The sequence below is a fragment of the Ctenopharyngodon idella genome, chromosome 8, assembly GCF_019924925.1.
Source record: "Ctenopharyngodon idella isolate HZGC_01 chromosome 8, HZGC01, whole genome shotgun sequence".
NCBI lineage: Eukaryota > Metazoa > Chordata > Actinopteri > Cypriniformes > Xenocyprididae > Ctenopharyngodon > Ctenopharyngodon idella.
The window spans coordinates 8,007,892-8,028,912 of NC_067227.1; the positions used below are offsets into that span (position 1 = coordinate 8,007,892).

General features: G+C 35.7%; 1 protein-coding gene across 2 annotated transcripts in view; it reads left to right on the forward strand.

Moving 5' to 3' along the window:
• adgra2 (adhesion G protein-coupled receptor A2) overlaps window positions 1-21,021 on the forward strand; it is a 94,051-nt gene that overhangs the window by 67,689 nt on the left and 5,341 nt on the right. For both annotated transcript variants that reach the window (XM_051903312.1, XM_051903311.1), the window contains exons 3-17: window positions 3,838-3,909; window positions 4,520-4,591; window positions 4,792-4,863; window positions 7,786-7,949; window positions 10,636-10,849; window positions 11,281-11,445; window positions 11,531-11,729; window positions 13,831-13,980; window positions 14,064-14,225; window positions 14,416-14,616; window positions 16,472-16,661; window positions 16,903-17,111; window positions 18,355-18,482; window positions 18,747-18,870; window positions 19,632-19,780. In XM_051903312.1, the coding sequence (XP_051759272.1) occupies window positions 3,838-3,909; window positions 4,520-4,591; window positions 4,792-4,863; window positions 7,786-7,949; window positions 10,636-10,849; window positions 11,281-11,445; window positions 11,531-11,729; window positions 13,831-13,980; window positions 14,064-14,225; window positions 14,416-14,616; window positions 16,472-16,661; window positions 16,903-17,111; window positions 18,355-18,482; window positions 18,747-18,870; window positions 19,632-19,780 (2,271 nt within the window). The remainder of the gene's footprint in view (window positions 1-3,837; window positions 3,910-4,519; window positions 4,592-4,791; window positions 4,864-7,785; window positions 7,950-10,635; window positions 10,850-11,280; window positions 11,446-11,530; window positions 11,730-13,830; window positions 13,981-14,063; window positions 14,226-14,415; window positions 14,617-16,471; window positions 16,662-16,902; window positions 17,112-18,354; window positions 18,483-18,746; window positions 18,871-19,631; window positions 19,781-21,021) is intronic.

Consider the following 21,021-nt stretch of genomic DNA (forward strand, 5'->3'; position numbering starts at 1 on the left):
CCAACTGTTGCACTCTATTAAATGAACTTGAACTTAAAAAGTAATTTCATAATTGCTCCCATTCTCTTTGAAATATGGTTAAAGTGTACTGCCGAATGTATGGAAAAAATTCAACGCTATCTCACGACCAATTCGTACGTATTTTACGAGGTGGCTAATTCGTATGAATTCGCACAACCTTACTTGTACAAATTCGTACAATTTGTCTAAACCCCAGTGACGGGTAGGTTTAGGGGTGGGGTTTGGGGAAGGAATTCATACAAATTTGTCAACTCATAAAATACGTACGATTTAGCAAAAAACATATGAATTAGTACGAGTGAGGTTGTATGAATTCGTACGAATTAGCCACCTCGTAAAATACGTACGAATTGCCATGAGATTGGGTTGTAAATATTTTATTTTCACTTCTATTAAAACTTGTATGTAATGCATTTAAATATATTTGTATTTACACTGTAATGCTGGAACATTTCGAATATGTTAACTTTAAATGTAACATCGAATAACACACTATAATCAAGTTCTTTGCATGTGCTTTAGTATGTTAGTCAACACATCAAAATAAAGTACTTCTGAGTCATCAATATTGTTATCTAGAAAAGAAAGACTGTACTTTTTAAATATGTAAATGTGCTGAAAGATAATTTAGTCAACGCACATGGATTAAAAGCCACAAAACTTTTCATGAGGCTTTCAATCACTTCAGCCATGCTGACATTGTGGTTCTGCAGTGTGTGTATACGCGCTCCAGACTTTAGGAAGAGAACTTTCCCTGTTCCACATTCCCCATCTCAGCGATAAGAGAGTGTCTGTGAGCCGTTGTGTTGATCTTCACACACAGAGAGCACACTTTGCTCTGACCTTTACTCTAGCGGTGTGTGTGTGAGGAAACAGTGGGTAGAGTCTCCCTTTTCATCACAGTGCTAATGAGGGTTAGGACACGCTAGCCAGGAAACAGCTATTGTTCCCTGTCCAAGAGCACTGCTACTGGCACACACACGCATTTGTGAGCAGGTTCATTCAGCAATTCACATTCATAGACTGAAATACTCTACAATATATCCAATTTACCCTGGCATCGCACTCTCCGTAGTCACAGGAATTCAAACACGTGTACTTAATAGTGCATAACTTTCTCCTGCAGTCACTTTCTCACCTCCTACCCCTCTGCTTCTCTCTGCATATTCACTCTGATAACTATTAATGTGTCAATCATGCAGCACTCACTAGGCCATACAGATGTGACAGACTAGCACTTTACTGCATTCTGTCATGCCGGTGTAAATGTCTTGGTTCCCTGCAATAATATACAGCATATCTGTTATCAAGCTGTGTAATGTTCATGTTTATATTCAGCACATGATATCATGCTGCAGAGTTGTTTGCTATAGTTTCAGCACTGATAGAGCTTTATGCTTGAAATAGTATACATTCGAATAGAGGATTACTGCTTTATTATTTAGGTTTATTGCTTGTTTGTTCTGTTACAAAATATTAGCCACATAATTCAGTATGTTTCACAAAAGGGTACAACAAATTTTATTTATTTATTTATTTAAATATTTATATTTATAATACATATGAAAATGTTACACATACAAACATTTTATATATAGATATACATATATATATATATATATATATATATATATGCGCTGATATTACTTAGAATTTTATAATACAGGCAATATTTATAATAATATTTAAATAATTATATTTTTAATATAATAAGTTAGCATACTATATAAAGCATACAACATACTTTAAAATACATATTATAAAACGGTTAGTTCATGTCCTTGATTCTGATTGGTCAATAGCTGTGTTTTATTCACGATAAAACACGGCTATGACCGCTTCACCCAACGGTTCTGTGTATCACTTACATTTAGCAACGTAAACTGTATGTTCTCAATTGATATTGTTCATTGAAGCTTACTGTATTATGTAGAAGAGCATTGTGAGAAAAAAGATTGATTGAGCGAGTTTATTACCTGCATTCAGATTTAGCATTTTCCTTCAGGTCAGATCTATGTTCATAATAAAAAATTAAATGTCCGATGTATCATCTTGTCCTTTTAACATTTAAGGGGTTTTCATGTGACTGACAGCGTTAGTCAAAGCATTTGTCAGTTGCGTCTTGTTCCATTTTCAAAACAATTTAGTCTTTTCAATATAAAAGTCTTCGCTACTGAATGACACACACGTAAAGACAGTCTTTGCCGCCATCTAATGGCGTGAAAATGTAACTTCTGTTGCTGTTCACGGTCAGGGACTATTTTTTTCTGGCGGAAGAAAGGCTTTTAGAAAAAGTTTACTTCATGAAAGTTGCATTAATACATATTTCTGGCTTTAATATTTGTATTGTGTGGTAACCGTTTCATAAAAGCTATAAGGTACTCAAGGCTAGTGCTGTATCGTGAATAATTCACGGCTGAAGGGGTTGCAGGCACGTCGCGAAGCCGTGACTTATTCACGATACAGTACAGCCTCTCGTACCTTATTGCTTACCTAATACTATTATTTTATGCGAAATTTAATTTATAAATCACACCACCAAAGCCATTCAGAGTTTTCAAAGTAAATGAATCCAGTTAAAAATGTTTGGAATAACTGTGATGGGGAACTGCAGGGAACAAAGTAAATTTTATGTTTTGATTCAAAGTTAGCATGAAATCCCACTTGGTTTCTTAATGCAGTTAGCTTAAAGTAACTTTTAAAGATTGTATAACCTCTAAAAAAGAATTCTGTGCACTTCTACTAAGCTTGCTGAAACATGGTCGAGCTGTTATGAGACATGACCCTGTTGAAAAAAACAGCATGCTGGTTAGGTATGTTTTGAAGCATGGCAGCTGGTTTATGCAGGTCCTTAGTTGGTCATGAGCTGGATTAAGATGGTCCTGAGCTAGTTGCTGGTCCTGAGCTGGAGCTAGTTGCTTAGGACCAGATTAAGCTAAGGACCAGCATAAACCAGCTCAAACCAGCTGCCATGCTTCAAAACATACCTAACCAGCATATGCTGTTTTTTTCCTTTTTTCAACAGGGAAGTTGGCCTTTATCCATAATTCCCTGCATGGTTAATATATAAAAGTAAATAAAACATGCAAGAGTTTCATAGGTTAAGTTGTACATCGTTAAGTGTGTGAATCCATATTTTGATGAGCAAATATGCTGATAAGTGGTTCAACACATGGACATAAGCAAACATGGCGGCCTGAAACACTACCTTCAAAGCTTGTGTTGGAAGTGAATATTTACAGTTTGACTCATGAAGGTGTATCTTCACTGTGGGAAGATCCACTTGGTGTCCATGGTTTAAAAAGGCCATCTCCACTTTCTCCTGCTCCTGAATTCCTCTGATGTTTGTCTGTTTTCTCTGCTTGGGGTTTTGCCTTGATTTTGAGCCCTGGGACCAGGTGTGGTTTGAGGTATGGTTTAAAAAATGCAGGAATTTTCTTCCTATCTCAAACACAGGCAGGACAAAGAAAATGTTAAAGGCAGAGCAAGGGTCTTGTGGTCAATTGCATATAAAAGCATTTGTTATTTTATTTCATGTTATTTTATGCTGATATGACCTGGTTGTTTTTTGTACTTAGGTAATGGTCGACATATACAAACATGTAACTTCCTTTTCTTTCAAAACACATCTTATCTATCTTTTTGTGAAATATTAAGTACAAGAATTAAAGGCAAAAATAGCATTTATTGCTTAAAAAAAGTAAAAGTGGTTGCTATATAAACTTACACTGAAAAAGTATAATCCATGGGAAATCTATTCAAATATAACATGTAAGTTGATCTGCTCAGAAGTCTCTGTGTTTGTCTCTTCCTCAGGGATCTCAGGAATAACTTAATCAGCACCATCATGCCTGGAGCCTTTCTGGGTCTCACAGCTCTTCGAAAACTGTAAGTCATGATCTGTTTTTATAACAAGACAACAGTTACACACTTTTAGCAATTAATGTGACCGTTATTGAAAAACTGCTTAAACTTTTTTCCCCCCAAACTGGAATAAAATGGAAAAAATAAATTGATACTTTTAAATATGAAACTAAAAACCACCAGTAGGTGGCGGCAAATCACTTAATGAGTGAGTCACTGAATCATTTATCCGATTTGTTCGAAGCAGCTGCTTCATTCAGCAACAAAACACCGACATATGTTGCTCGATTCTGCTATGGATTTGTGTGGAACTATTTTCGCTGCCGAAATAGAGCACAAACTTGTGTTTAAAATTGACTAAAATGTAAGTCACTTATTGTTAACCTCTTGTTTATTGAACATTTGTATAATATCAATATCACATTTGCAATCGTGCTTATATTTGTAAAGAGTGTATTGTAAACAGCTTTCTTGCTCTTGTGATATTGCTTGATTATATCATATGTTATAATATAAAAAACAAGATATGATCACTTGATAATGAAGTATTTTATGTTTTCTGAAGCACAGATTTATGTCTGCTAGAACTGGAACACAAAATAACAGTTCATCTCATTTACTGTAATCTGTACAGTGACCTATCCAGTAACCGAATTGGCTGCCTGACTTCAGAAATGTTCCAGGGACTTACCAACCTCACTAAATTGTAAGTCATTATTTCTGAAACAAATTTATTGGAAGACTAAAACACATAAAACGCTCTTTGCAGGATAACCTATGTTTGACAGTTTTAGTTTTTAAGATGATACGATGCACATCATCTACTGCAAATAATGCATTTTATAATGTTATTATGTCATATTTAGTTAATGGATGAAATGTTTCATTTGTGTTCTTATATTATAGAAACATCTCTGGAAACATCTTTTCCTCTTTGGACCCAAACGTGTTTATGGAGTTACACTCTCTAAAGCTGGTGTGAGTTCAAGTGAATGCTTCTGTGGTGCATATGCTCATATGTTATTAAGTGTATGATTAATCATCTGTTTTTTTAGATTGAGGTATTCCTGAGATATCATCCATATCCACATCTTTTTTAAAGTGCTCCATTATGCTTTTTTGAATATTATCTTTCATGCAGAGTGTAATATAGATGTTTGTGATTGTAAAAGGTCTGCAACGTTTTAAAGATCAAAGGCCATGTACACACTGAAGTTAAATTCACCTTTAGTGCTTAATCCCGTTCTGGACACACATGGTTCAGTAATTTACAGGAGTGACAACAGCATTTTACAACCGAATTATAGTAGCTCCTCACTGCAGTACATGAGATCCAGGGGGTGGAGACGGCTTGGTTTAGGGATCAGTGTTTGACCTGTTCTCAAACACTGTAGTTGTAGCTGAGACCTATGGTTCATGTTGTCGAAATGTTGAGAAGACGCTGTTTTCAGCGCTGTGAATGCACTTTGCATGGACTTCCAAAGAATGAAGACTCACACTGGAATTGATATGGAAAAACCAAAGGCATCATTACTGTTTGTATCACTGTGTATCAAGCGCTGAGGAAGCTGAAATTCAGATAGCGTTTGGGCGTTTAGTTTCTGACACATGCTGTAAGCGGTAGACCAATCACAACAGACTGGACCGTCTGACCAATCAGAGCAGAGTAGGCTCTCAGAAAGGAGGGTTTTAGAGAGACTGAATCTTTAAACCAACTAGCCATTACACAATCGGAAAAAAAACGTGACACGGGGTAAAGTTAGTTCCGCTATGGGTCTGTGGCTATTAGATTAATAGTATTCTCTTTTCTCAAATATCGCTTTTACCTTTTCTGTTTTGTCTGTTTTCCAAGTTGCTGTTGTATAATCTACAAAGAAATAAATTTCTACTTGTTTGTAGCTTATACGGTCACCCAGACCGTTGCGCGAATTTACCGGCGGGTGGTTTTATTTCACCAGCTGTCATACAATATAGGCTACGTAGATACTCGTTTAGCAATTCCTCTGCTCATACCATATCATTGACATACATTTATTTATATAATTTATTCATATAAAAAACTAAACTCCCAATATATGCTTCAATGCGGGATATAAAGTCGTGAGATACATAAAATTGTCGTGAGTTTAATACGTTTTAAAAATATAATATAGCATATGTATTAATCTCAGTCACTAATCCTGACCGATTAAAATGATTAAACTAAGACATAATTAATTTCCAAGACCACACTGTATACAACAGTGCATTCATCTATAGTAAGCATGAGAAACTATGAAATTAGCAACAGCAACAATACTACTACTAATGGGTTTGTAATACTGTGCATATTACAGACTTTAAGATGATGACGACAGGAAAATATGCGTGAATGAGTTCATTGAGAGATGACAGAAGTGTTTATAATAGATCCAGAAACATCCAGGGTGCGAGCGGTCCTGCTTTCTCTTTATGAATCAGAGGATCAGGTCTGTGTGATAAGGGAGCTACCAGCCAATCATTTCCCCAGCACGTCGCGAAAAACATATGTTAAGTGCATAATGCACAGCAGCACCAAATAGACAGGGAGAATATAACTAATTTAAGCGCCATCACTTTTTAGAATTAGTTCCTAAATTTAACTCTTAATGAGAGCTCTGTAGTCTCACCAAGACCGTTCAGACATTTTCATGACATTTAATTTATAAAAAGACTTTGACTCCCAAACTGGTTATTCGGCTTGGCTATCTATCACTGTCACCGGAAAAAACTTTTACCCGCCGTGGGCCATTCCGGAAGCCAAAAGCCAGAAGTGTGAAAATGGCTAACCGTTTTCAGACTCTTGGAGGTGATGTGCAGTGTATATTATGAGAAAATTAAAGTTTTTTTTTTTATTTTTTTTTTTAATCTTGGATCCATGTAAACATACTGTAGGAGACCTCCAAAACAAAATCAGGAACCTTTAAAATAGCATAATTGGGGCACTTTAATAAATTTATATTGCACAAATCTAAGAGCATGCATATCTATAATCTACAACTACATTTCTGGAGTACCCCCAACAGTACACATTTTGGATGTCGCTCACAACCATTTCAGGTCTTGAAGCCTCTACAAACGAGCTGATGAGTTGAATCAGGTGTGTTTGATAAGGAAAACATGCACAATGTGCAGAGTTGGGGGTTCTCCAGGACCAGAGTTGGGAACTACTGATCTAGGGAACCACAGAAGTTTATTAACAGTTTATGTTGCCTTTGGCTTGCTAGTTGGGGACACTCAATAATTAGTAATGTTATTGATTTGACCGCACTGACACTGTTGATGAGAACAAAACTTGAACTGAACTGAGCTGGATGATGACACCACTGTTTTCTGCAGAGCTGCTTTATTGCTTATTCAACATTTTTCATAATTGATTTGCAACATCGACACTGTTATTGAACTAAATTGAATCAACATTGAACTGAATAACATTGAAGTGAATAAATATTACCTTCTGTAGAGCTGTTGTAAAGCTGAATTGAACTCATTTCAAATTTGATTAACTTTACCAGTTATTGAACTGAGCTGAATCAAAACTGAACTGACTTATGAATAATAAGTCAGCTGAATAATGAATGCCACTATTATTAACATTTTTTAGATCTGCATTACAGCAGAATTGAAATTTGCTTGCATCATTGATCATTATTTTTCTGTTTATCACTGTAAAGCTGCTTTGAAACAATCTGCATTACATAAAGGGCTATCTAAATAAAGCTGACTTTACTGGTCTATTAACAGTGGTGTTAACTGAAACTCTCCTTTATTCAATTAATTCCTGTTAAGATTTAGGAGATGCTAAATCGTTACACCGATAAATTAATAATCTTTCTAGAACAAGCTTTATCTAATCCTTACCTCCAATCCTGTGGTTATTAGAAACTTTCATTCTGAGTTCCTGTCATGTGACTGCGGTCTGCGCTGGGTCCCGGGCTTTCTCCAGAGCAGTTCCGCTCGGCTTGGGGATGAAACAATCTGTGCATATCCCAGAAGGCTTCAGAACAAACCCTTACGTCTCCTTAGAGAGAGTGACCTCAGCTGTGGTGAGCAAAATGAATATCAATCTTATTCAATATCATATTCAATTATGTAAATACAGTATGCATGTCTGCATGGACTTTACAAATACATATAGGTTTTAGTGTATGACTGGGGCTAATTGTCACAATTTTTACTTATTTATTTTTTTGAAACTTAACTATAACAAAATTATTATTATTATTTGTATTATTAAATAATATTATCATTTACATAAGTTATTTTTTTTTTTTTTAAATTGTTTGTTTATTATTTTTTATTCTGAATAATATAAAAATGTACTATATTATTAAAATATTATTATATTAATATTATTATTAAAAGGGGTTTATTGGTCATTTGACTCAAACCCTTAGAGCTACCGATAAAGCCCTTGTGACAACTTTCCGGAAAAAAAAGTAATATTGAAAATTGCATAATTTATCAGCGACAGTACCTCCTCAGTCTTTGATCGCCCTTGGTATTTTGTTTGAATTGCGATGTTGCTAAATCTATGTGTATTAGCCAGCTAAGATCAAGAATATTTGTTTAAAAATTCCCTATTTCTCTGACTTTTGCCACTGGGGTCTTATTATATTTCTTAGTGACTTTCTGTTAAACCTCAACTGATCTTTCTGTTAGACATACGCTGCATTTTTTCGAGTCTTGGGCCTCAAACCGGGGCTCCTGTTACTGTTTTAATATCAGCTCATTTCGCCATCTCTTCCTCCGCTGCTCTTAAACATATTTATGTTGGCCAGAAGCACATAGCTGTGACCGACTAGGAAAGATCCCTCTGTGGGTTTGCTGTTGTGAATACATATCCTCAGCCCTCGACAAGAGACTGATTTCACCCAGGCTGTTTCACAAGCAAAGCTGATTTTAAATGATTACAAGGCAACAAAACACCCAAATAACTTTCTTACACCTCCTGCTATTTGTGTATGAGAAAGAATACGATTGAACTTGCTTCAGGTATTAACAGAAGAGATGTCCAACAGTGCAGTCTATTAGGATTAAAGATGAAAACAGATGAAAACACAGAAATAATTTCTGATCTATTGAGAACTGAAGGTCTAATCTTCCTACACATAATGTCCACAACAAAAAGGGGCAGAACCAGAATAGCAGGAGGCCATGTGAGAATCCACCAGCAGAACATCTATATTTGCACTTTACATGGACATATTGTCAGATTTTAACACAAATATTTCAAATACTGCATGACATTTCACACTTCCGTTCAAAAGGTTGTGGTTTAAAAAGAATTCTCTTATAGTCACCATGGCTGCATTTATTTAATCAGAAATACAGTAAAACAGTAATATTGTGTAATATTATTACAATTTAAAAGAACTGTTTTCTATTTGTGACTCTGGACCACAAAACCAGTCATAAGTAGCACAGGTATATTTGTAGCAATAGCCAACAATACATTGTATCAGTCAAAATTTTCGATTTTTCTTTTATGCCATATTAAGTAAAGATATTTTGTAAATTTCCTACTGTAAATATATCAAAAATTTATTTTTGTGAGTGGATATGCATTGCTAAGGACTTCATTTGGACAACTTTAAAGGCGATTTTCTCAATATTTTGATTTTTTTGCACCCTCAGATTCCAGATTTTCAAATAGTTGTATCTCGGCCAAATATTGTCATATTCTAACAAACCATACATCAATGGAAAGCTTTATTTATTCATTTATTTATTAAGAAATTGGACACTTATGACTGTTTTTTTGGTCCAGGGTCACATTTGAATACAAAGTTCTGTCATGAAACTCTAGATGGCACAGGCTGATAGGTCCTTAACTCAACCTGATTGCAATCACATCGTTCTCTATAGGGCACAGCTGATTGGTTCCTGCTGTATCAGCAGCCAATGAGCTCGCTGCTCAACTTTCAAGTACTTGGTCAGCGTCTGCTGTAGCAGTTTGAACCGCGCTTTCAGAAACCCTCCACCTTCCCCAGCTCCACCTGTATAGATCTACTATGGGTAAAACAGTAGTACTTGTGCCATCAATCTGTTGTATAAACAGCTCCACACCGCCCCCTATAGTTAAGTACTGTTTGTACAGCAGCAGCATGTCTTACTTGCTCACGGCAGCGTGATTATTTATTGGCAGTAGAAAGTCTCGTACTTGCTCTGCAGCAGCAATAACAGCAGCAGCAGAGTAGCAGATCTATTCCACCAAGACCAAACATATTAACATTGTTGTATCCATTATCATGGCAAACTTTCATGACAGAAATATATTTTTAAATGTATTTTATTCCTGTGATGGCAAAGCTGAATTTTCAGCATCATTACTCCAGTCTTCAGTGTCACATGATCCTTCAGAAATCATTCTAATATGATGATGTGATGCTCAAGAAACATTTCTTATCAATATTATTATTGAAAACAGTTATGCTGCTTAATATTTTTGTTAATACATTTTTTTCAGCATCCTTTGATGAATTTGAAAGTTTAGCCACTTATTTGAAATGTAAATCTGTTGTGACATTATATGTGTAACTTTTGATCAATATAATGCATTCTTGTTGTATAAAGGTACTGATTTTATATAATAAACTTTTGAAAGGCAGTGTATTAGAGGACTAAGAATGATCGGTTTGACAGAAATACAATAAATCTTTATTTTATTAGTAAATAATATTTTTCTCTGTGAATCTTAATGTTTATCTTTTAATTCATTTGGCTCCTCAGAGGGTCCGTTGGAGCTGCACACGCTGTCTCTGTTACCCTTGCTACGGCAGGTTGTGTTTAAGGGGGACAGGCTGCCTTTCCATTGCACTGCTTCCCTGGTTGACAAAATCACTACCCTTCACTGGCGACACAACGGTCAGCCTGTCACCAGTGACCTTGTGAAAGGGGTTCATTTGGAAGAGAGTGTACAACATGACTGCACCTTCATCACCAGGTAAAACACAGAGATTAACCGGTTTGGTTATATACAGTATACAGTACACTACCAGTCAAAAGTTTGAAATAATTTGATTTTTTCAAATGTTTTTGAAAGAAGTCTCTTACACTCACCAGGGCTACATTTATGTGATCCAAAAATACAGTAAAAATAGTAATATTTTAAAATATTATTACAATTTAAAATAACTAATTTCCATATTAACATATATTTTAAAATATAATTTATTCCTTTGATGGCAAAGCTGAATTTTAAAATGAAATGGGGGAAAAAAGGAATAATTACAACAACAGTACTGAATGGCATTGAACTGAAGAGGATAGATAGAACAGGATAACTTTGCAGTTCATGAGTCAAAAAAAAAAAAAAAAAAAAAAAATGCTTATCCACAGTACACTTTAGTAACAGCATATCATTATCTTTTTTAGTGAGCTGATCCTGTCAAATGTCCACGTTGAGTCAAGCGGTGAGTGGGAGTGTGTGGTCTCCACGGGCCGTGGAAATACCTCGCGCAGTGTGGAGATAGTGGTGCTGGAGAACAGCGCCTCCTTCTGTCCGGAGCAGAGAGTGACCAACAACCGAGGGGAGTTCAGGTAAGGGAGGTGTCCTACAGCTTTACCTGTGGCTAAATATTGCTTATTTTATGGCAAAATGTCAACTCTCCCTTTTTTGCTTCAGGTGGCCTAGAACTCTAGCTGGCATCACCTCCTACCAGTACTGTCTGCAGCTGCGTTACCCCTCCTTAAGTATAGGGGGTGGTGTGGAGCAGAAGAAGGCTTCACGTAATTGTGACCGCTCTGGACGCTGGGAGGAGGGAGACTACTCTCAGTGCCTCTATACGAATGACATCACACGGGTCCTACATACGTTCATATTGGTTAGTGCAGAGTTTTTTGTTTTGTTTTTTTATATTTTTTATTCAAATTTGGTACAAATTACTAATATGTAAATTCCAGTTGTTCAAAAAGTTTAATCTGGATCAGGTAATCCATCTTACTTTTGTGCTCGTTTTGCAAAGCAAAATTAGATTTTCAGATTACCATATCTGGCTTACTGTAGTGCTTTATGGAGCCCCTAAAGGGACCTGGTGATAGAAAGAATATGAGATGGGGGAAAAACAAAAAACATTTAAATGTTTTTGTGTTCTCTCAGAAAAGTTCTGTGTTTCACCTGAGAAACTTTCGCTCACAAAGAACTTTTGACTGGTTCATCTCTTATGATTGTGCCAAAGTAGTTAACAAACAGTGAAAAAAACCCAAAAAACACTTTGAGTCAAATATAATATTTTGGTTTGATATTTACAGCTGTTTGAGGATTTTATGATACCAAAATCTCTTACAGTAGGTTACCGAAAGGCTAAATACAGTCAAACCAAAAATTATTCAGACACTAGATATAATTTTTTTTATATTTTTTTACTAGTGTGTGCAGGACACTATAGTTCATTTATGTAAGTGAGGATAGCAAAATAAAGTAAACTGTGACATATTATACCCAAAAATTCTTCATACAGTGGACCAGTAAAATTGATAAAAATTTGGGACCAAAAATTATTCAGACACTTTGACCTGACCATGTTTTGCTTAAGTGTTATCTGACATAATTAAGATTAATTTTTTCTGACACAGTTTAACTCTGCGATCTTGTCATATTTTATTACCATTTTTTTTAAACTATAGTGAATAAACTGAAATAATGAATGAAATGTTCAAGGTGTCTGAATAAATTTTGGTTTGACTGTATGTAGCCTAATGTCTACTTCTAATTTATTACTTTAACAGTTAAACTAATCAAGAACAAAATAAAAAATATGTGTATGTATATTACATGATAAAAATTTTGTATTTTTTGACCAGTTTTAAAGTTTTATTACATTTTTGTTCCTGAAATCCACCCTTCTGATGGGATCAGTATAATCCAGATTTTTGGGATCAAAGGTATCCCAATCTTACTAAAAAGTTTTGAACAACACAAACTGATGATTTTATCCAGATCAAAACCAAGATTGCATTTTGTGATCTAATCTGATTTCAGAATCCCTTTTTCCTTTTGAACAACCCATTTTGAAGATTTGATCCAATCCGATAGCCGAAATCCGATCAGATTACTTATGAACAGCTGGCCCTAAATCCATTAAAACTTCCTCTTGTGAAAAAAGTACTTTTAAAAGGAGTATTTATCACAGAAGTAATATATTTTACAGGAATGTACTTAAAAGCAAACGGAATGTAATGTTTTCAAAAATGTTGCATTATAGTTTAATTTAATATTAAATGCAGTCAGTTGAACTTCAGAGTGCTTTTTTGACCACTTGAGTAGAACATAAGTACATCTTTATAATTAATTCTATAATTATTTCTTTTGTTATTGAAATATGATTAAAGTGTACTGTCGAATGTACTGACAAGCATTTATTTTCAGTTTAGCTATTCTACATTCATCAGTTATATACATTATCATTTCAAATTGTGTTAGCAGAACTAGTGTAAAATGTACACAAATTTGTGAATGGCTCAGTATTTGATTTATCTGCCTTTTGCTTTAATAGCAGCATATTTAAGCTCATGAACTCCATGAATTTGTGTAAAACCTAATGATCATGAGCATTATTTAAGAATTAATGTGTTAAGGCCAATTCACACAGCACCGACAGATGCCAGTAGACGGCAACAGACACTTCATCTGGTTTTGTCGGATCACTGTGTTACCCCTGTCGGAGTCTGTTGCTGTCTGTCGGAGCTTGTTTTCCCCAATTGAACATGCTGAATCGAATTTAGAATGTCTGAGAAGTGACATGCTGTAATCTGGTGACTGTCGGTGCAGTGTGAATTGGCCTTTAAAGGTATTGTACAATAGGAAAAACAAATGATAAAATAATAAAATGCTATAAAAGTGCTGAAAGTGTCCACCAGTAATAGACAACCATACAATGATTATATGCAATAAATTTTTTTGTAAATTCTGTCCTTCTCACTCAGATGCCCATCAACGCCTCCAACGCTGTGACTCTGGCACACCAGGTGCGATCATACACGCTGGAGGCCGCCGGTTTCACTGACACGGTGGATGTTCTTTATGTGGCTCAGATGATGCACAAATTCATGGACTATGTAACAGAACTGCGTGAGGTCAGTAGAAGATGGTATTCAGCAGTGTATATATTACACCGTGTATTTGTGTCCTTACATACACATGTACTCCTTCGCCCTAGCTGTCCGAGGTGCTGGTTGAAATGGGCAGTAACCTGATGCAGGTAGATGATCAGATCCTGGCTCGGGCCCAGAGAGAGGAAAGAGCCTGCAGTTCAGTCGTCCACACTCTGGAGACTCTCGCCTGGCCTCAGCTGCACTCTCACGCACAGGACTTTTCCAAAGTATGTTTTTAATCATGTCAGCTTCATATTATTACTATTTCAACTAAACTTGTTCTTTTGAACTTTCTATTCATCAACGAATCATAAAAAGATGCATCATGGTTTCCACAAAAATATATATTAAGCAATTTAACATTGATAATATTGAGAAAGGATTCTTGAGCACCAAAGCATATTTCTACTTTCTTAGAATTCCCGTAACATTGTGATGGAGGCTCACATGATTCGCCCTGCTCATTTTACTGGCATGAGCTGCACGGTCTATCAGAGACGAGAGGGGGCAGGAGGGAGCCAGGTGCATGATGGGATTGAATTGTCCCTTGAGCAGCAACTGCGATTTCGCTGCACCACAGGAACACATAACACCTCGCTGAACGCTTTCCATCTCAAGGTTTGTCATGTTTTGAGTGCAAGTATACACTTGTGTGTAGACCTAGTATGCCTGTGATACATATGCACTATTGCTGACAGACTTATTATACTCTTGTGAAAAAGAAGTATGCTTAATTGTATTGTAGTGTTCTTCAAATCTTAAAATTATATTTAAACTGTACTTGAAGATAATATGTTATTGAAATAAAAGGCCACTTAAGTGTACTTAAAGGGATAGTTCACCCAAAAATGTAAATTATCCCATGATTTACTCACCCTCAAGCCATCCTAGGTGTATATGACTATCTTCTTTCAGACAAACAAAATCTGAGATATATTTAAAAATATCCTTAGTCCTCCAAAGGTTATAATGGTTGTGAATGGGGGGGGGGCGCATTTTGAAGACAAAAATAAAAAAAGTAATCCATACGACTCCAGGGGGTTAATAAAGGCCTTCTGAAGCGAAGCAATGTGTTTTTGCAAGAAAAATATCCATATTTACAACTTTATAAATTCATGCGCAAGTCGACTTGCACCAACTGAGTAATACTTTGACGCGATGTATGACGCAGGATGTAGGAGTATCATAAGCTTAGACGCCTATCGCAGTTCAAACAAATAGGGCTCTGCAACAAGTTTAAGATCCTCTTCTCTTATATCAAAATCCTTCGATATTTCTCTTTAAAAATGATCATTTTACACTTATACCGTGACCGGTGATTTGTTTTGCTCTATACTCTGCACCTCAGTGTTCGCCATTACGTTGTGTATCTGGTCAAAAGATACTCTTCCGCTGCAAATCGACTTGCGCATTCTGCGTATGGTCGTCCGCCGGAAGCTAGTTTTTTTAATTTATAAAGTTTTAAATATGTATATTTTTCTTACAAAAATGCATCGCTTCGCTTTAGAAGACCTTTATTAACCCACTGGTGCCGTATAGATTACTTTGATTATGGATGGATGCATGATTTTTGGCTTCAAAACGCGGCCCCCATTCACAACCATTATAAACCTTGGAGGATTAAGGATATTTTTTAAATATGTCTCTGATTGTGTTTGTCTGAAAGAAGATAGTCATATACACCTAGGTTGGCTTGAGGGTGAGTAAATCATGGGGTAATTTTCATTTTTGGGTGAACTATTCCTTTAAAGAGAGTACACTTTCATGACTATGCTACACACTTAACACACTTAAAAGTTTTACCTTAAAGCACATTTTTAATGATTGTTTTTTTTATTCTTTATAATCTTTGGTCATGCTTTAAAGAACTACACTTATTTTGATGTATTGACTAACATACTAAACCTATGAAACCTAAAGTACTTGATTATACATTTAACTGTAGTGTTACTATATTACATTTAAATTAATATATTTTAAATTTACTAAATTGCAACTTCATCATTATAAATGTGCATTACAGTACAGACATTTAGAAGTAATTATGAAATTACATATAAACCTACTTAAGTGGTTCAAAAAAGCCATCTTAAGTTCAATTACATTTAATATAAGTTTAAATTCATTTTCATGTAATTGCAAACAACATGCAATTTAGCTTCTGAAAAGACTCTTAAGTATATTCTTTAAAAGTATATTATATCTATAATAAGTCCTCTTTTTAAAAGTATGCTAAAGTGTACTTCTTTTTCACAAAAGGAAGCTTTTTGTGTTACTTGGCATAAGAATTGTATATTGTCATAATCATTGTTGTCTATCATATTGCTACTGCTGCTGTTTTATAAAAGTAAAAACAAGTAATTTAACCACAGTAAAATGACTTAAAGTAACACATTTCCTCAAGTGGCTTTTTGCTTTAATAAACACTTCTGCCTTGCCCTCACTTTGTATTTTTGTGTTTTTCTCTTTCTAGAATGCAGTGGCTCTTGCTTCAGTGTCTCTCCCTGCATCTCTTTTTCCACCGAATGCTCCTCCTGACTGTAAGCTGCAGTTTGTGGCATTCCGCAATGGAAGATTCTTCCCATATACCAGCAATTTTACTGGACCTTCGGACCTTGCCCGCAGACGTGGCGTCAACACTCCAGTTATCTATGTTGGCCTTGGTGGGTTGCCTTCACCTCAAACATTCAAGGAATTCGAAACATTAATGAAATTTTAACAATGTTCTGAGTAGTACTGATGTAGTACAGGCATTTTGGGAAAACGCTAACATAAATCATCCTTGGACTTAAATATACAATTAATTTTAGTAAATCCATGCATTTCGTTTTCCGAAACAACTTTCACTGGAGCACAGATGTAACTTTCCTGCTTTCTCTCTCTCTCTCTCTCCCTTCCTTTCAGATGGATGCAGCATGTGGAATCAGTCCGATCCCATTATTGTGTCACTACGACACACGTCACCTGGAAATTACCCTGTTGCTGCCCATTGGAGCTTGCAGGCACTGGAGCATCATGGGAGTTGGAGTCTAGATGGCTGTCAGCTGGCCCATAGCGATGTGTCCACCTCTACACTGCGCTGCTCTGTACTGAGCAATTACGCTGTACTACAGGTAACATTGTGACACCAAAGAAAAAGAAAAAGAAATTACTTCTGTTTCTGAGAACTCTGGAAATGTGAAAAGGGCCCAATTTAAACTTCATATTTTAATATTTCATATATTACCCAATATTTGTGTGTTCCATTTATTTTTATGTGCGTCACTAGCTTAGCACTATGCTAACACCAAACTCAACTGATATCTTCTGTTCAAAGCTCTAAATGAGTGATACATTGGTTTTCTTTTTATGTAGAGCATTCCAAATCAGTCAAGTATGAGGTTTGATGAGAGTTCTGATGTTGCCTAGAAATGTAGGAAGTAGACAGTGAGGCAGCTCACTAGGCAGCTCACTTTTGGAACAGAGCCACCAATACAATGAAATGAAAATATGTCGATTTTATTATCACTCAGTTGTGTAAATGGTAACCAAGTGCAAAGTATGTCAGCTTATTGATTAATAGCCCTGTTGGGGTCAGTCTTATCAAGCTAATAAACTCCTTTAACTTGCCCACCCTTAGTAGAGAGATATAGTCAAATCCTTTACCTAGGGAGGACAGGTCTCCCATTACAAACTGACATTTTATACTACATTTCTTCATCCTGACATGCCTCAAAGGATTTTTATGTTCAGCTAGGTCCTATTGGGTGTTACCGGTAAAACTGTATGAATAATTACTAGATCGGTTTGCTTGGCACTGAAAAACACATGATTCACAATACTGACATCAGAGCAATTTCTTTTATGAGAAAAAAAAAAAAAATGGTTACACTTTATTTTAATTTATGTGTCCTTTTACTTTATTTTATGTGTCCTTGTTGCAGTGTAATTATACATTTAGGTTCTGAGTTATTAATTAACTACATGTACTTACTTTAGGGTTAGGTTTAGTATTAGGATTTGGTTTAGAGTTAACTGCATGTAATTATGCATACTTTATAGTTATTAGTAACTACATCTAACATGTGAAACAAGGATAATGTAAAATAAAATGTGTTACCAGAAAAAAGCTATATTTAAATATATAATTTCCAATTTTATCCCAATCAATCAATCAATCAATCAATCAATCAATGTATGTTCCATTATATTTATTGCTATCAATATCAGCAGTATTGGCCTAGAAAATGGTATCAGACTGAAAAGAAAATGTGGAATTTCTCACCCTTTCCCTTTTTTGAGAGTCTTTAAAGTGCTTTAAAGTTAAAGGGTTGAATGTTTCAAAATATTCTCTCCATTTCCTTGTCAATATTTCAGGAGATGCCAGATTTCCCAGGTTCACCTTCAGTTCCAGTAGAAGTGCTCCATCCAGTGATCTACACCTGCACTGCAGTGCTGCTCCTCTGTCTCTTCACAATCATCATCACCTATATACTGCATCACAGGTATATTTCTCACCTTGTTAAAAATGTCACACATATATGTGCTAATACTGAGACATATTAACAAAGGTATGTCGACACACCCAAAAGCTAAAAGAAAAAGACTTGCAAACTGTTGCCACAAGGTAGTAAGCACACACTTCTCTATAATGTTGTTATATGATTTGTTATTACTGGAATAGCCAAACCTGTTAATTAAAAGTGAATGTCCACATAATTTTGGCCAAAATAATGAAATTTCTTAACTTATGCTTTCTTTGCCATTAGCTCTATCAGAATCACGAGGAAGAGTTGGCACACCCTCCTGAACACTAGTTTCCACATCGCAATGACGTCTGCAGTATTTGCTGGAGGCATCACTCTGACCGGCTACCCAATTGTATGCCAGGCAGTAAGTTTCCATTTCTCTTACATAATAATGTTTTATTTTAACAAGTCACAAATGCAACTGACAAACAAGAGATGGAGGAGATTGCGAGTGATTTCCAGAGTTTTGCTGTGCAAACATTTACAAAACAGTAAAGAGAAATGATTTTAAAAATAGTAAGCATTATATACAGTAATAAAGAACATAAACATTCAAAAACAAAATTAGGTTACACTTTATTACAACATTACATTAGGTTACTTTTAACAGGTTATTTAATTTTTTTTAGTTATAAAGTAAGTTTGCGAGCTTAAAGTTAAAAATGAATTAAAACAGAATTAATTAAACCTAAATTCATAAAATGATCCCATGATGGGAACCCCTAAAATGTTCTATATATGAAGCACGTGACAGTAAAGGCCCTGACACACCTAACAGACGGTCAGCCGTCGGCCAACACCAGGCCGTCATTGAGCGTCGGCCAGCCCAGTTTTTGTGGTGTGTTCCACAACATTGGCCCTAGTTGGACATTGTCGGGGGTATTTTGGCCAATTTAGTATGTTGAATCAAAGTCCGATGTCCGATGTTGGTGTGTTCAAGCGCAGCCTTTTGGCCAAGATGTCAGCTTGGTGTATCACGGCCTTAAGAGTGTACTAAATAAAAATAAAACTGCTAGAGATTATAAAAAATATTATCTCAAAAATGTATCTTTTGTCTATGCGCTAACATATTGTTACTTTACTTGTGTTGCTTGTGTTACTCATGTATGTGTATGTTTGTGTCAGGTGGGGATTATTCTTCACTACTCTTCTCTGTCCACTTTGTTATGGATCGGTGTTAGCGCCAGGGTAATATATAAAGAAGCTTTATTGAGGACTCCACAACAACTAGAAGGCGAGACTGCGGTACAACCAACCCAGCGGCCCATGCTCAGGTCAGTAAAGTCATCATGGAGGGTTGGGAGCATTAGATGGTTAATGACGGCTTGTTTTCCAAAAGTTATCTTTTACAAGCACACTCAAAGTCACAGATATCTGTTTTTTTCTCTCTCTCTCTATAATCTGGCCTCAGTGCCCATAAAACCCTCGTAGAACAAGAATTCTTCGTAAACCAATCAATAGGCCCATATGGACTGTAATTGTTTTACATGGGGATATGAGGTCATTTCAACATTTAAAGGTGCAAGTTGGCCTTTTACTGCTGTTCAAATCGGAAATGTCAGTGTTTTTGTCCAACCACCCATGAGATCATTCTAGGCTGAATTAGCTACTTTTAACAAACACAACTAGTGTCAGAATCAACATTCTTAATCATGAAAACATTACTGTTCAAAATTTGAGACTCAGTTAAGATTTTATTATGTATTTGAAAGAGGACTAAAGCTAAAAATTGTCAAAATAAACATTTCCCTTTCTTTGTGTTTAACAATCTTTGATTAGCAAGCTAACAGCTTAGAATACTAGCTTAGCATAGTGCTAAGTGGTTAAAAAGGCTATTTTGATTAGCTAGATATACCAATAACACACTACGTTTTTATCAGGCAATAAGGAAAGTTGGTAGGATTCAGCGGAGGGATGGGATCTTGACATACAACAGAATCCCTTGTCCCTGCTGTCTGAATGTTTTATGTCTGAGTTTTATAACAGACAAGCCATGCAAATATGTCTTTTAAATTCAGCGTTCATCCTAAGAAACAATTACTGTCCGAAAGCCTCTTGAATAACTGCTGTTGTTTCAGTATGAACATAATATTAGATGATAACATTAAAAGTTCCTTGCTGTCATCATCATCAAAGGAAATGTATGGGTTCAATCCAAGCTCTTGCAGTATTCGGAGTAATTGTCATTTCTCAAACTGGTCATAAAACATTGGCAGTTTTATGTGCAAATGTCATATTGAATTAGCACTTCCTGAGTAGAAACTATTGATAAGTGTGTACAGGAGGAAAATGGGCTTTTGAGAGCAACTGAATAGACCACCATGATGTAAAAAAAAAAAAAACTGACTAATCAAAGACCACCATTGTCCAGATAAAAGCTGATTCCCATCTGCTGTTATGGAGAGTCAGACAGAGGAAAGGGAGCACAAATGGGGGGAATGGGAAAAGATAAACGCGGACAGAGAAGTTGTAAATCAAATGAGGGTTAGAACTTGTTAAGGCTAACTTTCACATG